Source organism: Bubalus kerabau, chromosome 4 (genome assembly GCF_029407905.1).
Source record: "Bubalus kerabau isolate K-KA32 ecotype Philippines breed swamp buffalo chromosome 4, PCC_UOA_SB_1v2, whole genome shotgun sequence".
NCBI classification, from domain to species: Eukaryota; Metazoa; Chordata; class Mammalia; order Artiodactyla; family Bovidae; genus Bubalus; species Bubalus kerabau.
Window position 1 is genome coordinate 172,069,762 of NC_073627.1, and position 21,473 is coordinate 172,091,234.

At 39.4% G+C, this 21,473-nt stretch overlaps 1 protein-coding gene across 2 annotated transcripts; it reads right to left on the bottom strand.

Moving 5' to 3' along the window:
• Nucleotides 1-652: 652 nt before the first annotated feature.
• Nucleotides 653-17,819, bottom strand: ZFP37 (ZFP37 zinc finger protein). 2 transcript variants are annotated; one of them, XM_055579353.1, is made up of 4 exons: nucleotides 13,272-14,520; nucleotides 13,060-13,186; nucleotides 12,618-12,749; nucleotides 653-4,519 (listed from the first exon to the last, which is right to left on the bottom strand). In XM_055579353.1, exons 1-4 carry the CDS (start codon nucleotides 13,278-13,280, stop codon nucleotides 3,009-3,011), a joined length of 1,779 nt encoding a protein of 592 aa, XP_055435328.1. In that variant the 5' UTR covers nucleotides 13,281-14,520; the 3' UTR covers nucleotides 653-3,008. The 2 variants fall into 2 exon arrangements, with proteins under 2 accessions (XP_055435328.1, XP_055435327.1); XM_055579352.1 differs by lacking the exon at nucleotides 13,272-14,520 and adding an exon at nucleotides 17,174-17,819 and having other exon boundaries at nucleotides 655-4,519.
• Between the last annotated feature and the right edge of the window lie 3,654 nt (nucleotides 17,820-21,473).

A 21,473-nucleotide genomic window follows, 5' to 3' on the forward strand; every position in this document is an offset into this window, starting at 1 on the left:
AATTTAAAATTGCATTCTCTTACAATTGCATTCCCCTTCTCTGTTTTGTCCTTTGCCATACCACTTGTCACCCTCTGTCATATTCTATATTTCGCTTACAGTTTGAACTGTATGGGTCCAATTATACATGGATATTTTTCAGTAAATATATACAGTACTACACAATCCATGGTTGGTTGAGTTCTTGGATATGGAGGATTTGGAGGGCCAACTATAGGACTTAAGCATTCTCAGATTTTGGTAACTGGCTGGTCCTGGAACCAATCCCCTGTGGGGCAACTATATGTAGATTTACTGCCTGTCTCCCACTCTAGAATTAAGCTGAGGACAAGATTTCTTTCCTTCTTTTTTGCTGACTGTTATGTCCCTAAGATCTATAATAGTGCCCAGCAAATAATATACACATGATCAAAAGTTCATGAAGAAATAAATGTTTTAAAACTGTTAATATAATAACTAACTCCACAGATATATGCCCTTCCTCTTCTTTATATTGAAGAAATATTTCAGGAACATTTAAAAATATTTTAAAATTTTACTTAAACAATTATTCAGATTAGTGATTCTCAAAGTGTGGTCCCCGACCAACATCATCAGCATTTTCTGTAAACTTATTTAAAATGCAAATTCTCAGGCCAGATCACAAACCTACTGAGTCAGAAATTTTGTTGGGGGGGCCTGTTTCTAAAGTCTTTCTAGTAACAAGCCTTCTAGGCCATTGTGATGCATGCCCAACCAACTGTATCATTGATTTGGACGCACATCTGTATGTCTATTTTCTTTCACTGTTTGCCTCTAGTCGTTTTGAAATATTATTTCCTCATTCATTGATGCTAAATTTTAATTCATTTTTTACTGCACAGGATGAATTTCAGCATTCATTTTTAATATTCAGGCACACTATACTCTTGACCATCCCAGGTGTGGCACTATTGTGGGTTCTCCAAGAGATGTAAGAAAGTTAATCTGGTCATACATGCAACTGCTTTATTCTTCTAAAAAGTGACATTTATTACAGCTCTAGACAGTGATGAATTCATTCTGTGTATAGTGCCAGATTTTCATTTGGTAATAAATTACTGATGGAAATGACTTTCAGATTTCATTGTCTTCACCTGAGAGTACATAAGTTACTTGGTAATGAGTGCATAATATTCATGAGTTGATCTTTCAATACACGCACGTGCACATGTACACACACAAACACAAGTTCTATTTTAAATATTTATACCTTTTAATTCTCAAAAAAATGAGGTCAGTAGGCAGCTGCTGGGACCGGAAATATTTGCAAAGATCGCATTTAACCACATATTATTAAGGATCTATAATTATGCTAGAATAGTACTTATTTATTTGAAATATTTATTGAGAAGTATTGACCATGACTAGAGTCTTTCTTACCAACTCATGTTTATTCTGAGGAACAAATCAGGTAATGTAGTGAATGTGCTATGAAAAATGTAAAAGATGACATATATATCAAATATTATTCTTATATTACAAAACCATTTTTTGTCCTTATGTTACTGTTTTTAGTGTAACAACTTACATTTTAGAACAGTTCAGCTGTATTTTTAAATCTATAACTCATGAGGAAAAATAGGAAAACAGGTTTCCTGTGCAAACCCAAATGGATTAACAGTACCTTCTAGAATGCATGCTTGAGAATATTCTGAGGCCAAGTCTAGATTCACTCAGAAAGAGTGCACTGATCTATTCACAAGGTCTGCTATTGAGCAAGAACAGGAAGTAGTGCCATTTGTTGCAGTACATTTGAAATCCCAGATTGAGGTATTTGTATAAAAGCACTTTGAATATGACAAAAAGTGGAGTGATTGTTCAGAAAACCCCTTTTATTCAGCTACAATCACAGTTCATCTTCAGTCTTTAAAATTATAGTAAATAAAAGAAACAGCTCCAAGTAATAGTTGTAATTTATTATTTTAATGAAAGAATATGTTTGATAAGAAAAGCCTTTGTGAATTCAATATCAAATTTAATACCATATGCTCATTTATGAATAAGCCTAGAAACTTTTACTTAGTCAAATCACATCACAAAGTGGGTTCAGTGAAAATTTTCATTAGTGTTGATTTATACATATTAAAAGGATTTTAATTGTGAAAATAATATATGTACATGATTTTAAAATTTAAGCAGTATACAATAAAGAGGAGGTCTCTCTCCCATCCCAGACCTCATTCCTGTATGCCTGTGCCCAAAGGCAACCCCTAAGTTTCTTCTGTATTTTTTCAAACCAATCTATTTACATTAAAAAAAATGTATATACACATACACACATACATACATACACACAGATAAATACATGTATACAAACATATTAATACATACATACACGCAGACAGACATGCAAACACACACACACACCCTTTTGTACATAGATGGGAACAAACTATATACATAGTTGAGCAACCTGCTTATTTCACACAACAATGTATCTTTGATAGTATTCCCTATTGGCACCTGCATGTCCTCAACTGATTTCTTTCATTTTCTCTTAATTTTGCGTTAACATTTTTATATAAATAATAATCCTCTTATAAAGGTTTCTGATAATACAAAGACCTGTGTGATAGCATCAAAGATGAAGCTTATACCAACAGTCACAGACGTTTATACATGGCACTAAACAGATATGCAAACTTAATTCTCATACATGGTGCTTAAAGACACAACACTCAAGCCACTCAGGAATTGTCAGAATATGTAATCTGGTTCTCTAGTGTACTGGTTATTTAATTTATTAACAATTTTAAAAGCTTTATATTTCAGTCTGAATATATAGATCATTTATAACAATATTTTATATAAAAGGTTTAGTATCAAATTTAAACTCTCCATCCATTTCTTCTATGTAAAGATTCATTTTCAAATTCTCTCATCCATAACAAGGTGTGACTTCTTATTAAAGGCTTTCTAACATCCTTTAAGTTTAGAATACTTATAAGTTTAAATAAAACCTTTTGTTCAGATTTCCCACTCTAATTTCACTCATGAGATTTCCCTTCTGAGTGAGTTTTCATATGTTTGGTAAGGGATGCATTTTGTTTGAAGGCTTTTCCACATTCATTACATTCATAAGGTTTCTCTCCAGTGTGGGATCTCTGATGTATTACAAGTTGTGACTTTGCATTGAAGGCTTTTCCACATTCATTACATTCATAGGGTTTCTCCCCTGTATGAGTTCTCTGATGTACAATGAGATGTGACTTTTGGCTAAAAGCTTTCCCACATTCATTACATTCATAGGGTTTCTCCCCAGTATGAACTCTCTGATGTTGAGTAAGACCTTCAATTTGTTTGAAGGCCTTCCCACACTGATTGCATTCAAATGGACTTTCACCTGTATGAGTTCTCATATGGTAAGTAAGAGATGAGCTATGTCCAAAGGCTTTTCCACATTCATTACATTTATAGGGTTTCTCTTTAGTATGAGTTCTTTGATGTATAATGAGGTGTGACTTCTTGCTGAAAGCTTTCCCACATTCATTACATTCAAAGGGTTTCTCACCTGTATGAATTCTCATATGTTTAGTAAGGGATGAACTATACTTAAAGGCTTTTCCACATTCATTACATTCATATGGTATTTCACCTGTATGTGTTCTCACATGTTCAGTAAGAGATGAGTTATACCTAAAAGACTTTCCACATTCCTTACATTCATAGGGCTTCTCACCTGTATGAGATCTCACATGTTGCATAAGGTTTGAGCTATGTCTGAAGGTTTTCCCACAGTCAGTACATTCATAGGGCTTTTCCCCAGTATGAACTCTCAGATGGTCAGTGAGAGCATGTTTATGACCATGGGCTTTGCCACACTGAACACACTCATATGGTTTTTCTCCAGTATGAGTTCTCTGGTGTACAACAAGGTGTGATTTTTGGCTAAAGGCTATCCCACATTCATTACATTCATATGGTTTTTCCCCTGTATGGATTCTCTGATGGTCAACAAGTCCTTGTTTATGGCTGAGAACCTTCCCACATTCATTACATTCATAGGGTTTCACTTTATTCTGGGTTTTTTCATGCTTAGTAAGAGATGAGCAATGGCTGGATGATTTCTCATGTTCTTTTCCAGTTTGAATTTTGTCCTGTTCAGTATATTTCTTGTCAGTTTGAGTTTTGTCAGGCCCATTAGATGAGCTATAGGTAGATGATTTCTCACATTTTTTTCCAATTTGATTTTTGTCTTTCTTTGTATCAGATAAGCTATGATTGAATGATTTCCTATGCTCTTTAGCTATATCAGATTTCTTTTCTGCACAGTTTCTTAGGTCACCAGGTAAGTCTAAATTCTTTCCATGTGAATCAAATTTAAGAAGCTTTTTTTTTGAAGGAATATATTTTGTACTCACATTTTTTTTCTGCAATGAACTACGTTCATGGCTCTTTTTCTTGGTCAGAGTTGTTTTCTTGAATGCAACTCCCCTAAGGATTTTGTTTTGAGATTTCTGGTGGTTCTTTAGCTGGTCATCATCTTGATGGACTTCTTCTAAAGTGAAATTCAATGAGACACTCTTGTGAATCTTTGCACTTTCATATTTTTGAATATAACTTATAGAGAAATGCCCTGTTGTGGGGTTGAATCTTTATTTGAGCCTAGTATCCTAAAGGTCTTGGAAAAGACCCTAATCCTGGGAAAGATTGAGGGCAGGAGGAGAAGGGGATGACAGAGAATGAGATGGTTGGATAGCATCACCGAATCAACGGACATGAGTTTGAGCAAACTCCAAGAGATAGTGAAGGACAGAGAAGTCTGGCATGCTGCAATCCATGGGGTCACAAAGAGTCAGACATGACTTAGCAACTGAACAACAACAACAAAGTTTCCTAAAGTGAATGAAATATCAAGTGCAAATATTCCTATCATTTTGGACTTGAGCGGGAAAGTGCTGTAGTAAAGACAGAAAAAGAAAACTGACAATGGTGATTAGAAAAAACTTTGACTGTTTATAAATATGACCTTGAAACCTGGGATAAAAGATGAAATAAACACAAAAAGCAGCAAATAAAAAAGAGATGAAGCTAAAAGAGCTTGTAATTTTAGCTGACACTTTTTGAAGTCTCTCCTCTGCCCAAACTTCCCAGCATTAATAACTTCAAATTTATGCATAGTGCTTGTCTCCAACAGCCTATATTATATTCATCCAAATCTCCTTAGTCACAGTCAGGGACATCTGGCTCAAGCCAAGATGTCCAATTAGAGTATACCTTGTAAAAACTTGGACTCTAGTCAGTTTCCACTGGGTGATAAATTTAAAAATGATACAAGACAAGTATTATAAAGCCATATCCTTCCCATGTAAACTGAAAGTTCATCAGCACAAAGAATAAAGCACATATCCACAGAAAAGCACAGATGTAAGATCATGTGTTCTCAAAGAGATTGTTTACACAATCCCAGTTCCTAATGGCTTTCCAGTACTGGCTCTAGTCCTTGGCTGAAGTACCATCCCTTAGGTTACAAAAGGCCTTATAATAAATTCTTCCATTTACTTAGGATAGCACAAGTAAAATTTTGTTATTGCTCCCCAAAGAGCCAAAATAAGAGAAAATAAGCTCATCAAAGAGTACTGAATATAGGTGTCTGAGGGATTAAGTAGAAAAGGATGTTCTACTGCTCCCACCTATGATTAATATAATAATGGCATTCCTGTACTAAAACACATCTGACTCTTACGTTAAAGAGTGTCTGACTCTTTGTAACCCTATGGACTGTAGCCCACCAGGCTCCTCTGTCCATGGGATTCTCCAGACAAGAGTACTGGACTGGATTGCCATTCCCTCCTCCAGGGGTTCTTCCCGACCCAGGGATTGAACCTGTGTCATCTGCATTTCCTGCACTGCAGGCAGATTCTTTACCACTAAGCCACTGGGGAAGCTCCTTCTCTGAGTTACTTGATGCTTTTACCATATTATAAAATTCACAGTAATGAGACTGGCAAATAAACTTTATGACATTGGATTTGTAGTGTACACAAACACTTGTTTTCCAATAGTTTGCTATGGAACACACCTTCCTGTCAGGTCACTCTAATTGCCAATTATAAATTTTAAGCTAATTCCCAACTCTAAGCAATTGCTCACATTCTTTCCTCCATACACTATACAATTATACATTTTGAGCTATCTTCTCAACCCAGGCTTCTGTTCTCTGAGACCAAACTCAAACTGACAGATGTAAGCAGCAGTAATATGTTTTTAGTATATGATCCAACTTCTGTTTGAAAGCAACTGATTGGACAACAGTAAACATCAACCCTAGTTATCCAACAATTTTCCTAAGAACGTAGAGTTGAAGCTTGAAGACTTCTGTTAGCTAGATATGGACACTACATATGTAAAAACCAAACAACTTAGGAGCTAGGACCACCATTTTGGGGGTAGCCTTTATCAACAATGGACATGGAAAAAACAGAAAAAGCTTCAGGATAGGAATTAAAGAGACTCAAAGGGAGAAAGAGATATAAGAGTCCCATGATTTCAGGGAGAAAAAAGATAAAAAGTAAACAGTCATTTTAGTAGTGAAAGAACATTACATGGATAAAGTAAAAACTGGGTTCAAATAGAAAGGAGTTATGGTGTTTGAATATATGGCTGGGAAATATCATTGCTTTTATGGAGAATTTTTAAGAGATTTGTTCCCATAGAGTAGATCAATTTTTATAAGTATACATAAAGTAGTGGTATAGATATAGCAGGAAGAACTGGAGTTGCCAGCTGCTTTTTCATTTAGGAAATTTTAAGTGATGCAAGCATCCTTAGAGAAAGAGTATAACAAGAACTTTTCTGTAGCATGACAAAGGCTGTATCTTCCAATGTCCAAAGATGCTGGGAGAGATGGAGGCAAATCACCTTCTGGGAAGAAGGAGATCAAAACTCAAACCTTTCCTCTTGAGGTATAACATTATAAGAACCTCTTACAATGATGATTTGGCTGGTCCCAACTGACAGTTGAAAAAGATATACATCACCACAAGAGAAATTTACCATGGGGGAGGAGAGGAGACTCTTAACTAGTTAACTGGTATAATGGTAGGATAATACTAGGGGAGTCTGGTCTGGCAGAGCACATAATTAAGGCTATAAGCCTGTCCTGAATTTGAGACAGTAATTAAGACATAAATTTTAAGCTAAAATGACTGTAACTTCAGAAACCGAAGCATGGAACTCACTAGAACCAACAATCATTGGAGGGAACAGAAAATAGTCCTTCCTTGAAGAACCTCCAAGGATAATAGTAAGAACTTGAACCAAGAATAAAGTCACTGCAGCAATGACAAAAAAGCACATATTAAATGACTTAGGAATATTTTTTAGTTGTAACACCAAGCATCAGCAAGAAAAGTAAAGATAGTCAAAACTGGAGCCATGAATGGAGGAATCAAAAACTATGAATTCTCTTCATTTGTCATTTGACAGACTGGTCCCTCCAGCCTTGAGAAATTCACGGAGTCTTGAAAATTCAGAGTTAGAAGAAACTTAAAAAGATATTATGGATATTCTGTTAATTTGGGGGCTATTCAGTTCAGTTCAGTTGCTCAGTTGTGTCTGACTCTTTGCGACCCCATGGAATGTGGCACGCCAGGCTTCCCTGTCCATCACCAACTCCCAGAACTTGCTCAAACTCATGTCCATTGAATCAGTGATGCCATCCAATTATCTCATCCTCTGTCATCCCCTTCTCCTGCCTTCAATCTTTCCCAGCATCAGGTCTTTTCTAATGAGTCAGTTCTTCCCATCAGGTGGCCAAAGTACTGGAGTTTCAGCTTCAGCATCAGTCCTTCCAATGAATATTCAGGATTGATTTCCTTTAGGATGGACTGGTTGGATCTCCTTGCAGCCCAAGGGACTCTCAAGAGTCTTCTCTAACACTACATTCAAAAGCATCAATTCTTCGATGCTCAGCTTTCTTTATGGTCCAACTCTAACATCCATACATGACTACTGGAAAAAGCATACCTTTAACTATACAGACCTTTTTTGGTAAAGTGATGTCTCTGCTTTTTAATATACTGCCTAGGTTTGTCATAGCTTTTCTTCCAAGGAGCAAGCGTCGTTTAATTTCATGGCGGCAGTCACCATCTGCTGTGATTTTGGAGCCCAAGAAAATAAAATCTGTCACTGCTTCCATTGTTTCCCCATCTATTTGACATGAAGTGATGGGACCAGATGTCATGATATTTACTAACTGAGCTATTAGGGAAGCCTGAAGTACTCTGCATATAAGTTAAATAAACAGGGTGACAATATACAGCCTTGACGGACTCCTTTCCCAATTTGTAACCAGGCCATTGTTCCATGTCTGGTTCTAACTGTTGCTTCCTGATCTGCATACAGACTTCTCAGGAGGCAGGTCAGGTGGTCTGGTATTCCCATCTCTTTCAGAATTTTCCAGTTTGTTGTGATCCATGCAGTCAAAGACTTTGGTGTAGTCAATAAAGCAAAAGTAGATGTTTTTCTGGAATTCTCTTGCTTTTTCCATGATCCAACAAATGTTGGCAATTTGATCTCTGTTCCTCTGCCTTTTCTAAATCCAGCTTGAACATCTGGAAGTTCTCATTTCATGTCCTGTTGAAGCCTCTCTTGAATAATTTTGAGCATAACTTTGCTAGAGTGTGAGATGAGTGCAATTGTGCAGTAGTTTGAATATTCTTTAGAACTGCCTTTCTTTGGGAATGGAGAAGGCCTCTCTTGCCCTTCCTTTTTTGGGAGGCTGTAGTAGTATATAATAACTGTATGTTTTAACGTTTGGTGGCAACATCTAAGATGAATTATTTTTCTAAAGGGGGGAAGTTAGGAAGTCTACCTAAGAATTGGAGCAATTTAGGAATGGGATAATATGAATCTGATTTGAGTGATGTCACTCAGAATTGAGGGAAAAAATAAAACAGGAACTAAGGAAAGAATAGTAAAAGAGAGCACAGAGAGCAAAGGTTCATGGGAATTCCATGGTAGACAAGCCTAAAATTTGACACTGATAAAAACAGGGAAGGTGAGAGGAAGCTCTAATTTAGAAAGAAAGATAAAGCTTTCAATTTCTGATCATCTGAGAAAGAGCTATCCTGTAAGGAGGTAAAATATAAGACAAGGAATTAGAGCTTTGTCTGGACAAGATTCAGAAAGCTAAGAGCATGGCATCTGGTCCCATCACTCCATGGCAAATAGATGGGGAAACAGTGGAAACAGTGAGAGACTTTATTTCTTTGGGTTCCAAAATCACTGCAGATGGTGACTGCAGCAATGAAATTAAGAGACACTTGCTCCTTGGAAGAAAAGTTAGACTAACCTAGACAGCTTATTAAAAAGCAGAGATATTACTTTGCCGACAAAGGTCTGTCTAGTCAAAGCTATGGTTTTTCCAGTAGTCATGTATGGATGTGAGAGTTGAACTATAAAGCAAGCTGAGTGCTGAAGAATTGATGCTTTTGAACTGTGGTGTTGGACAAGACTCTTGAGAGTCCCTTAGACTGCAAGGAGATCCGACCAGTCCATCCTAAAGAAAATCAGTCCTGAATATTCATTGGAAGGACTGATGTTGAAGCTGAAACTCCAAAACTTTGGCCATCTAATGGGAAGAACTGACTCATTTGAAAAGACCCTGATGAGCTTGGAAAGACTGAAGGCAGAAGGAGAAGGGGATGACAGAGGATGAGATGGCTGGATGGCATCACCGACTCGATGGACATGAGTTTGAGTAAGATCTGGGAGTTGGTGATGGACAGGGAAGCCTGGTGTACTGCAGTCCATGGGGTCTCAAAGAGTCGGAATTGACTGAGCAGCTGAATTGAACTTAACTGAACTGCAAGGGTTAGGGAGGAAATGGAAATAATGATGGTGATATAGACCATGGGTCTAGAGCATTTCACAGAGAAAGTGGGGAAGTGGAAGGTAATGAGGGGCAGGAGCATCACGCCAAGAGATTTGGAAAGAAGACAGATCTAAGAATGTCTAAATACCTAAGGAGAGAAAATTGATACTATGGGGTCTCAGAGTGTGGGTGAACAAAGGTGGAAAAGCTGAGGATATTAGGAAAAGGGGGATAATTTTTAAAAGCATTGCTTTAGAGAGGTAAAGTCTCCCCTCACAGCTCAGTCAGTAAAGAATCTGCCTGCAATGCAGAAGACCTGGTTTTGATTTCTGGGTCAGGAAGATCCCCTGGAGAAGGAAATGGCAACCTACTCCAGTATTCTTGTCTGGAGAATCCCATGGACAGAGGAGGCTTGCGGGCTGCAGTCCATGGGGTCGCAAGAGTAAGCAGGAATGGGATTAGCTAAAAAAACAATTAAAAGGGTTCAATGCTCTTTCTCAAAACTGAGCAATGGAAAGTCTAGATTAGGAAAGATGGCTATATATGGATGGGTCAGTTAGGCATCTGATTGTCTGGTGCCCAAGGTTTATAGCTCTGTTTTTCACCATTTTTCCTAACATAACCCAAGTAGTGTAGCAGACTGCATTATTGTTCCTTGTAGATTACTCCTCCCAGCCCCACTGCATGACCATTTAATCCTCCCATTCCTACCCAGTTGAATTTGGGAGTGCAAAGGTGACCTGCTCTGACTGAAGAACCAATAAAATGTTAAGAAGAACGAGATATCTACCACATCCAGTGGTTTTTTAACTCATCATATGATTCCATTCCTTCTTCTTTCCCTCTGTAATGAGATCAGAATTTGCCAAATAGGGACTGCTCTTTCAGTGTAGGTCACAAGATAATGTGGGAAAGGACTGCAGCTTGAGCAAGAAACAAACCTTTCTTTTTGTAGGCCACTAAGATTTGGGGAGGTGGGAGGGGGCTCTTTCTTTAATGGGGCATAACTTAGCCTAAGTTGACTGATACAAGTGGTATAAGCAAATTCCCGTAAATCACACTGGCTCACAACTATAGTGAATCTCATATGAGGACTTCCCATGTGGGCAGGGTCACAGAAGGAAGAGATATTAGAATCTCCAAGGTTAGAGAATCTTTGAACTCCTATTCCCCCAGGGAGATTTTGATATTTTCCTACTGCTACTTCCCGGTTAATAAAGAAGGGTCTTTAAGACCCTTAAAATCTTTAAGAAGAATTTCAGAACAAATTTTCTTTGAAGAATTCCAAACCCAGGCACCTATGGTTAATTAATATATGACAAAGGAGGCAAGAATGTACAATGGAGAAAAGAGAGTCTTTTCAATAAGTGGTACTGGGGAAACTGGACAGATACACGTAAAAGAATGAATTTAGAACATCTTTAACACCACATACAAAAATAAACTCAAAATGGGAAGAAGACCAAATACTATAAAACTCCTAGAGGAAAACACAGGCAGAACACTCTTTGACATACTGCAGTGATCTCTTTTTGGACTTTCTCCTAGAGTAAAGGAAATAAAACCAAAAATATAAACAACTGGGACCAAATTAAAAGTTTTTGCACAGCAAAGGAAACCATAAATAAAACAAAAAAACAACCTATGGAATAGGATAAAATTTTTTCAAATGATGCGACTGACAAGGGCTTAATCTGCAAAATATTCAGACAGCTCATATAGCTTGATATCAAAAAAACCAAATAACTCAATCAAGAAAATGGACAGAAGATCTAAATAGACATTTCTCCAAAGAATACATACAGGTGGCATATGAAAAGATCCTTAACATCACTAATTATTAGAGAAATTCAAATCAAAACCACAATGAGGTATCACCTCACACCAGTGAGAATGGCCATCATCAAAAAAAAAAAATCTACAAATAACAAATACTAGAGAGGATGTTGAGAAAAAGGAACCCTCCAACACTGTTAGTGGGAATGTAAATTGGTACAGCCATTATGGAAAACTATATGGAAGTTTCTTAAGAAACTAAAAATAGAGCTACCATATGATCCCGCAGTCCCACTCCTGGGCATACATCTAGAGAAAGACGTAATGAGCAAAGATACATGCACCTCAATGTTCATTGCAGCACTATTTACAACAGCCAAGACACGGAAGCACCTAAATTTCCATCAACAGATGAATAGACAAAGAAGATGTGGTATATTTATACAACAGAATATTACTCATCCAATAAAAAGAATGAAATAATGCCATTTGTGGCAACATGGATGGACCTAGAGATTATCAAACTAAGTGAAGTAAACCAGACAGAGAAAGACAAATATCACCTGATATTGCTTATATGTGGAATCCAAAAAAAAAAAAAAGATACAAATGAACTATACAAAACATAAATAGACCTAACAGACCAAAGAGAGAAAGCGGGGGGTGGTGGATAATTTAGGAATTTGGGATTAACATAAATATACTGCTATATATAATACAGAAAACCAACAAGGACCTACTATGTAGCACAGGAAACTTTACTCAATAATTTGTAATAACCTATAAGGGAAAAAAATCTTTAAAAAAAGATATAGATATAGATAGATAGATAGATAGACAGATATATGATAACTGAATTGCTTTGCTGTATACCTGAAACTAACATGGTAAATCAACTATATTTCAGTAGAAAGAAAAGATATATATATTTTTAAAAGTAAATAATAAAAGTGTGGGAGAAAGAAAGAATTCCAAAGTTATCATCAAGAAACTAGGAACTTACTTCCATTGGCTCCTATTTCTTTGGCTCTTGCTATTTCACTCGAGCCACCTTGTCTGCGTCTTTTCCCCTTCCCTAGCCATGGCTCTTCTTTTTCCAACTTGGATATCATGTCTGGTTTGAGAGCCTGATACCCTACTCATGAGAAAAGACAGAAATTGAGTGTTAGAACAACAAATATCCCAGAAATCAATCCCTAACATCTGAGTTTCAGAGTTTGTAAAGGATAAAAGAATACGTGGCTTCAGAAATTTCACAGTGCAATGCCCACAAACCCCATCTGAGTAGATCCTCCATTTTCAAGGCAGGATCACACGTATTCTGCTTAGTACCCAAAGGGATTACAACTCTTAGGTTCATAAAAATCGAGGATAAACTTATCAAGGGCATCAGAGAGAAGGCATCACAGTAAGTATAGTTTGAATTACAAAGGAACTGTCCTTACCCATTGAGGCTAGGTTGCTGTAATTCTCCAGCATCACATCCTTGTACAGGCTTTTCTGAGCAGGATCTAGTTGCTCCCATTCCTTCCTGGTAAAGGCCATAGTCACATCATTGAATGTTACCGATCCCTGTAAAATAGCACATTCCTAGTTCAGTCTAATGTTATCCACATCAGTGAGAGATCTGGACAAGATAATAATTACTTGTTCCTACCTTGTCCATTCACTGTTTGTCATAAAGTTATTTTTTCACTCATTTTTGGTTTTGAGAGGCAAAAACCACATTAAGAAATGTCCCTATAATGGAATGAATGTTTGTGTCCCTCCAATTCATGATTGAAACCTTGCCCTCCAATGTGATGATATTAGGAGAGAGGGCCTTTGGGAGAAAATTAGAATTAGATGAGGTTATGAGAGTGGGGTTTTCATGAGTAGGAATAGTGCCCTTATAAGAGTTATGAGAGAATGTGCTTCCTCTCTCTGCTCTTTCTGCCAAGTAAGGATCTAATGAGAAGTCTGAAACCGGAAGAGGGTCGTCACCAGATCCCAAAGTGCTCTCAGACATGTAGCCTCCAGCACTGTCAGAAATCAACTTCTGCTGTTTATAAGCCATTCAGTCGAAGGTACTTTGAAAAAACACCATATGATTATGAGAGAGAAAGACAATTACAACAAACAAACATGTTAGAATCAGTCTTCATCTTTATAACTAAACACTATGGATATAGAGTTCTGAGGTAGAAGAATTGAGACCCTTGGTTTTTATGAGCAGTCAAAAAATCAATTATGTTTGGAAGCAAAAGTAAGATATTTAGGTATGTAAGGATTTGGAAAGTATATTGCCTATGTACTTTAAAAATAAAGAGAAGAAGCGAGGGAGGTATAGGGAATGTGGTAGGAAAAGGAGAGAGAGAAGAGGAATAATTTTTAAAAGAAGGAAAATTGGATCAGAATAATTTTGAGATTGGGAAAGACTTAATCATATACAAGAGAGAACTATGAATAATAAAACCAGTAAAGTGTTTAGTTACATCCAAGTCATTTGATAAATTTTCTTGTGCAATTGTTATAAAAATATCCTTGGACTTCCCTGGTGGTCCCGTGGTAAAGAATCTGCCTGCCAATGCAGGGGACACAGGATTGATCCCTGATCCAGGAAGATTCATGCCACAGGACAACTAAGCCCATGTGCTCCAACTACCAAGCCCACACTCTGGAGTCAGAGAGCCACAACTACTGAAACTCACATGCCCTAGAGCCCATGTTGCTCAAAAAGAAAAGCCACCTCAGTGAGAAGCCCATGCACTGAAACGAGAGAGTAGCCCCTAATCACTGCAACTAGAGAAAGCCTTCAAGCAGCCATGAAGACCCAGTGCAGCCAAAATAAATAAATTAATTTTTAAAAAATTTAATCCCTAAAATCAAGAGGTATGATGTAAGAAAAATAAGCATGCATATGATTGGTTGTGGGTGGGGAGAAGGAATTAAATAAAGCATGTTAAAGTTCTCCTCTTATTAGGTAGCTACTGTAGAATTTTGAAGCTAATAAATATGTATTCAAACATGTCTGTTTAACATTTAAAGATCATCCCCACTGCCATAAACCACCAATCAATTATCTGTGTGTGTCACCAATCTCTGAGCTCACAAACTTGCAGTCACTGATTCCTATAACTCCTGTCACTAATTGTTACTGGCTTCCCAATCACTGAGCCAGCATGGTCCTTCCTAATTCCAAAAGGACTGATCCCAGCAAACCTTCCAGTTACTAACAGCAACAGATCTCCACAGTTACTTGCCCTCATAAACACTCTGATCACATATTGCCACAGGTTCCTCAACTATTGATGCCAGTGGAACATATTGATCTCCATCTAAGATATGACCCCCAAATACTATCAATCCCCAATCATTGACACCAACAGAACCCTCACACAGCCTTTACAGAAACCCTAACCACTGCCAATAAACTCCACTACACACACCCTTTCAGCTATTTTCTTCACCTGCTTGCTTTTTTAAATTTAATGTTTATTTATTTGTCTGCATTAGGTCTTAGTTGCAGCATGTGGGATCTAGTTCCCTGACCAGGATTGAACCCGGGGCCCTCTGCATTGGAAGCATGGAGTTATGGCCAGTGGACCACCAGGGAAGTCCCATTGCCTGCTTGCTTCAACCAAAACCTACTTGTCACCTGAGGATTCTGTTCCCTTACAGTGTTCCCCAATAGAAGTTGTTTCCCCACCTCCACCCCAATCTTAGAGCCTTAAGATGAAGTAAATTACACTTTCAACTGTTTTTCATTCATCCTTCAAAACCCTATCTTGTTTAGAGTATCACCAGGCTTTAACCCATTAACATTCTGGTTCAATGATTCACTAGAAGGACTCACAGGGCTCAGTATATAGCTGTACTCATAGCTATGATTTAGAACAGCAAAGAATTCAAAGCAAAATAAGCTAAGGAAAAAGGGGCATGATGTAAAGCACAGAGGAATACAGGAATAAATTTCTAAGAGTCCTCTCCCAGTAGGGGGCTTCCCTGGTGACTCAGACAGTAAAGAATTTGCCTGCAACGGAGACCTGGGTTCGATCCCTGGGTCAGGAAGACCCCCTGGAGGAGGAAATGGCAAGCCACTCCAGTATTCTTGCCTGGAGAATCCCCATGGATAGAGGAGCCTGGCGGGCTAAAGTCCATAGTGTCACAAAGAGTTGGACAGGACTGAAGTGACTTAGTATGCCTTTCTACTGTGTCATTCTCACTGACACACAAAGTTGTCTCAATATCATTCATCTGAAGAAAATCCTCTCTTAATCTCATGTCCCATCCAATATCCATTTCTTTGCTCCCCTTATCAGCAAAACTCTTAAAGTTGTCTATACTTGCTGCTCTACTTCATTACCTCCCATTCTTTAACTCTCCCACCAGATTTTACCCCTGTCATTCCACTCTAAGAGCTCTAATCAATCAAAATAACCATGGAACTACAACTTGCCAAAGTCAAAAATCTCTGTAGTTATACTCTGGGGACTGAGTACTGCCACTGCTTTGAAAACCTTGATGCTTTTTTGACAACACATTTACACAGTTTTCCTCCTACCTCAGTGGTTACCTCCTACCGCCTACCTCATTCTTCTTCTCCTCCTCCCCTCTCCCTCTCCTCCTCCTTCTTCTCCTCCACCAGAACTCAAAACATCAGATTGACCCAAAACTCTTTGAGTTTTTGCCCTTTTTTCTCCCCTGTCATCTCTTCCTAGATGATTTCATTCAATCTTATGACTTTAAATGCCATCTTTATGTTGATCCCTTTCAAATAAGGATTCTTCAGTCTAAGTCTCTCCTAAGTACTAGATTTATATATCTAACAATTTCTCAACATCCTACTTGAACATGTATGTAATGGGCTTCTTGCCACTGCTCAAACAGAACTATGGCTTATCCACCCTGGCTCTCCTTTAAGCCATCAAATCAGGTCTTCTCCAACACAACCCTTTCTCAGGAAATAGAATCTACCAGTTCCAAAAAGCCTAGGTGTAAATTTTGATTCTTCTTTTCCCTCTTGCTCCATATCATCAGTAAGTCCTACTGGCTCATCTCCAGGCATATTCTAATTCTGATTTTTTATTTCACCTGTAAACCCCAATCATCTCTTACCTTTAACTACTGCAATAACTACTAACTCACCTGCCTGCACCTCTGCACACAGAGGGGAACAATTCCATCTCTAACAACCACAGAGACTGTAATTGCTGACTCCCGTAGACATTCCCATTTGCGACTCCTACAGTCCTCCCCAATCTCTGATACACCCCAAAGCCCTTATTTCTTATCCCCGCGGCCTTCCAAACTCTGACTGCACAGGCCCCTCCCCGCCACCACTGTCACCGCAGATCCCTCAAACAACGATTTCCTTAAACTGCACAGACAGCCCTCTAGCACTATCCCTTAGCTCCCTGAGGATGCTAAGATCATCCTCCCGCCCGTGCAAAAGGCCCTTCAGCATCGACTCCAATTCCCAAATCACCTATTTCACAGACTGCAGTAACCCTCCAGCCACCGATGCCCGATTAAACCACAGCTGACCACCAGACAACCCCGCCCCATCATCGCGCTCACCGCAGCGCTGCCCCCGGGCCCCGACACAGCCATCTCCGGAAAGCACTCGGCCTCTTCGGCTGTCCCTGCACTCCTCCGGTCCACGGTCGCCGGCTTTGTCGGGAACTGGGCGCAGGCGGTGGCCGACATGGCGACCACCCGGAGCGCGGCCTCGGCGGGTCCGGCAGCTGCAATGGCGGCGCCCTTGAGTATGGGCTATGGGCGCGGCCATGTTGACTGAGGCTCCGCCGTACAGCGAAGAAGACGCGGTCGGGGAGGGGTCGGAGGTCGGAGGTCCGCTCCCTGGCTTGCTTAGCTCATCTGGCGGCGGTGAGATGCGAGCCGGCAGAAACCGGGCTCGCAGAGTGCTACTTGCAGAGTGCTTCAGTGTGCGTGACACCCCACTCCCGGTACTCAGAGGTTTCAGTTCTTGAGGACAGAATTTGGAGTTGCTTTTCCCAGTCAATGCAGCCAGCTGCGGGGAAACAAGGAATTGCAGACTATCGCAGACTCCAGACAGCTGAGATAATGAGAGAAACTGGAGGGAGAAAAAGGAAATGCCCAATCGGGCAGATGCCATAGATGTTTTATAAAGAGAGAACGCTAATCTTGGAAATATATTTCATTTATGGTATGAGAGCAATGAGAAAAACTGACGCACCAAATTAAGTGAACACATCGCTCCTCAGTGAGAGCCAGAGTTCGATGGTGATGTTTCAGTCCAATATTGTAATCAAGCAATTGGAGTAGAAATAATTTCTCATTGTGCCATTTCATGTACAGACGGCACTAATTTAACAATTATGCCTTGAGCTTTTATAATGTATGCAGATTGGATTGCTTGGGTTTGCTAGGTAATGAGTAAACAATGGAGATTCAGACACAGCCTTTATTCACCCTCTTATGGAATTTACAATGGGGCAGGGGGTTGGTAAAATTATCCCAAATATTTTATTCTTTTTTCAGAGTCAAACATAGCCTGTTTTGCACCTTCCACTTATATGTGCTTTAAAAAAAAGAAAATCCAACCGAGTAAATTAGAATATCTAATTGACTTTATTAAGAGATTCATGAATGGGACAGCATTTCATTTAGCAGACAGAAACGCCATCTGAGGAGCTGTGCAGAATGGAGTATTTTTAAAGGTATAAAAGTGCTGGGACAGGGGAGTTAGGATTATTTCAAACGAGGTCACTTTTCTTTGAGGGAAAGAAGGGGATGTCCCCAGTCCCAGCAATGCCTTCCTAGTCTTCTGACATCAACTTAAGAGCAAATTATGTTGTAAATATTATGATGCCTAGAATTCTAGCGTGGGTCCCATATCTCTGCTCCCTAGTGTTATCCCTTTGTGAGAACCCCTAACTTTCAGTGCAGGAGGAACCTATGGTTGCATAGAATATTACTCCCATGATTAGATCCCAAATCAGTTGACTTTAAGTTGATAAAAATGGAGATAATCGGAGGGAATAATACTCCCATGATTAGATCCCAAATCAGTTGACTTTTCAGTTCAGTTGTTCATTTGTGTCCAACTCTTTGTGACCCCATGGACTGCAGCACACCAGGCTTCCCTGTCCATCATCAAGTTCCAGAGCTTGCTCAAACTCATGTTCATTGAGTTGGTGATGCCATCCAACATTTTAGCCTCTGTCTTCTACTCCTGCCTTCAATCTTTCCCAGCATCAGGGTCTTTTCCAGCGAGTCAGTTCTTCACATCAGTTAGCCAAAGTATTGGAGTTTCACCTTCAGCATCAGTCCTTCCAATGAATATTGGAAGAGAACCCCATGAACAGTTGACAAAAAATGGAGATAATCATGGTAGGCCTAATTTAATCAACTGAACCCTTAAAAGTGGCTGGACCCTTCTAACAGTCAGAAATTCCAAATATGATAAGGTCTGTGGATGGAGCTACATAATAAAGACCTAAAAGCCACATCTGAGAACTGAGAGTGGTTTTTGTTCTACCACTAGCACGACAGTAGGAAAAGGCAACCCACTCCTGTATTCTTACCTGGAAAACTCCATGGACAGAGGAGCCTGGTGGGCTACAGTCCATAAGCTCACAAAGAGTCAGACATGACTGAGCACAGCAATAACTAGCAAGGTGTTATTCCTTGCTACGACTCCTACGACTGCAGAGTAAATGATTTCTGCCAAAAACCTGAGGGAGCCTGGAAGCACGTATTTCTCTAGTGGAGCCTGAGATTAGGACACAATCACCCAACACCTGAATTTCAACTTTGTGTGCCCTTGATGGGAACCCAGCCATACTATGCTCAGACTTCTGACTTGCTGAACCTCAGATAATAAATTTGTGTTGTTTTAATCCAATAAAGTTAGTGATAATTTGGTCTGCAGCAGTAGAAAACTAAAGATTCAGCAAAAATTGAAGGGCAAATAGTAACTGAGATTCCTCTTCATCTACTGGAAACACAGCCTCTCCCTCTGTGTCCCAGATAGAGCATCTTTGAGCCTCACCATCTGAGTATGGCAATTCCTGCCCCTCAGCTGGTAAAGAATCCGCCTGCAATGCAGGAGACCTGGGTTCGATCCCTCGGTTGGCAAGATCCCCTGGAGAAGGAAAAGGCTACCCACTCCAGTATTCTGGCATGGAGAATTCCATAGACTGTATAGTCCGTGGGGTTGCAAAGAGTCAGACATGACTGAGCGACTTTCACTCCTCAGATAAAGTCCTGACTTTGTCCCTAGAGCACAATCCTAAGGGGTCCACTAATTATGTTGAAAAAAAAAAAAAAAGGTCTCTGCTTTCTGTCTCCTCCCAGCTAGTTATAAAAGGAGACAGGCAGGTCAGTTTCTCCAGGCTTTGCTTGAACATTAGTGTTTCCTCACAAATACAAACAAATTCCAACAGATCTCTAAACAAAAGGCTGTTCTCAACTGTAACAACTCTGAAAGCCCTTGATTCTGAGTAATTGTCTAATTATCCTCATAGAACCCTTGCAGGGAGGCAATATTCAGAGACAGAACTGGGTGGAAAAGTATAGGCAAGGCAGGGTATGGATATTCTCTGCACTGAAGAGGAGGAAGGGAAGCAAAGAAGAGAGGAAAGAAATGAAGAATGAAGGAGTTTGCTAAGAATAGATCGTGGAATGGGGACCAGGAACATTTCAATTTACCCAAGAAGTTCCATCCTTGCTGTACATGGAAGAGTCAGTCAGTTTCCTAGTTCAGGATAAACAGTAAAAGAGTGAATTTTGGGGGAGGGGGGGCGGGGGCTATGTTAGTGGCATGCTGGATTTTAGTTCCCCAACCAGGGATTGAGTGCATGCGCCCCACAGTAGAAGCACAGAGTCTTATCCATGGGACCAGCAGGGAAGTCCAAAAGAGTTAATGTTAAATGTGAATCAACTTTGTGAATATTATTAGTGTGTGAATTAAATACTTACACGTGAGTTTTGGTAAATGTTTAGACACTTTCAACTAAATATGCTGCTGCTGCTGCTAAGTCACTTCAGTCGTGTACGACTCTGTGCGACCCCATAGATGGAAGCCCACCAGGCTTCCCCGTCCCCCCGGATTCTCCAGGCAAGAACACTGGAGTGGGTTGCCAAATTTTCAAATCAAAGAAACCCCAGGAAATTGTCTCTGCTTCAGATAATCTCTATTACCTCCTCTCGTATCATCAGACTCTATCATCTATACAATCTTAGGTACCTGAGTTAGAAACTCTGTTCCCTCCATTAGCCTGTAGTTTGGCTCTTGACTGTATAGACTTTCTTACAATTGTCTCTAGGAATGTCCCACAATGGGCCTTCTCTAAGACTTATTCACAAAAATAAAGAGAATGGTGTGATCCCACGTATCAGTGTTTCCTCGTTCGTGCATTCGGTAATTCATTTCCTACCTAGAAATATCTATTGCACATCTGTTATGTGCCAGGAACTATGCCAGGTAGTGTGAATACAAAAACGGGAAAAGTCCTTAACCATGGGTCCCATTTAGAGAGCTTAGGATTCACGGGAGGAGATGAGTATTATTCAAATGAACACACAGAATTAAAATTAGGACTATGATAAGTGCTTCAAAAATGATACATGGTACCATGAAAGCATGGAATCTAGTCTTAGAATTATTATAAATTACCCAGAAGAAAGGATATGTCAGTTGATATTTGAAGAATAAACAACAGTTTACTTAGCTTTTCAGATTGATGAATGGCATATGCAAAGCTTACTGCCGCCTCCCAACCGTGATCTTCACAAAGAAGAATCTGGAACCTTCCTCATCTCCTCAAGAGTCCTCCCAGGTCTCAAAAACCTCTTTGGCTCCATCCTTGATTGGGTCTTTATCCTTCTTCAT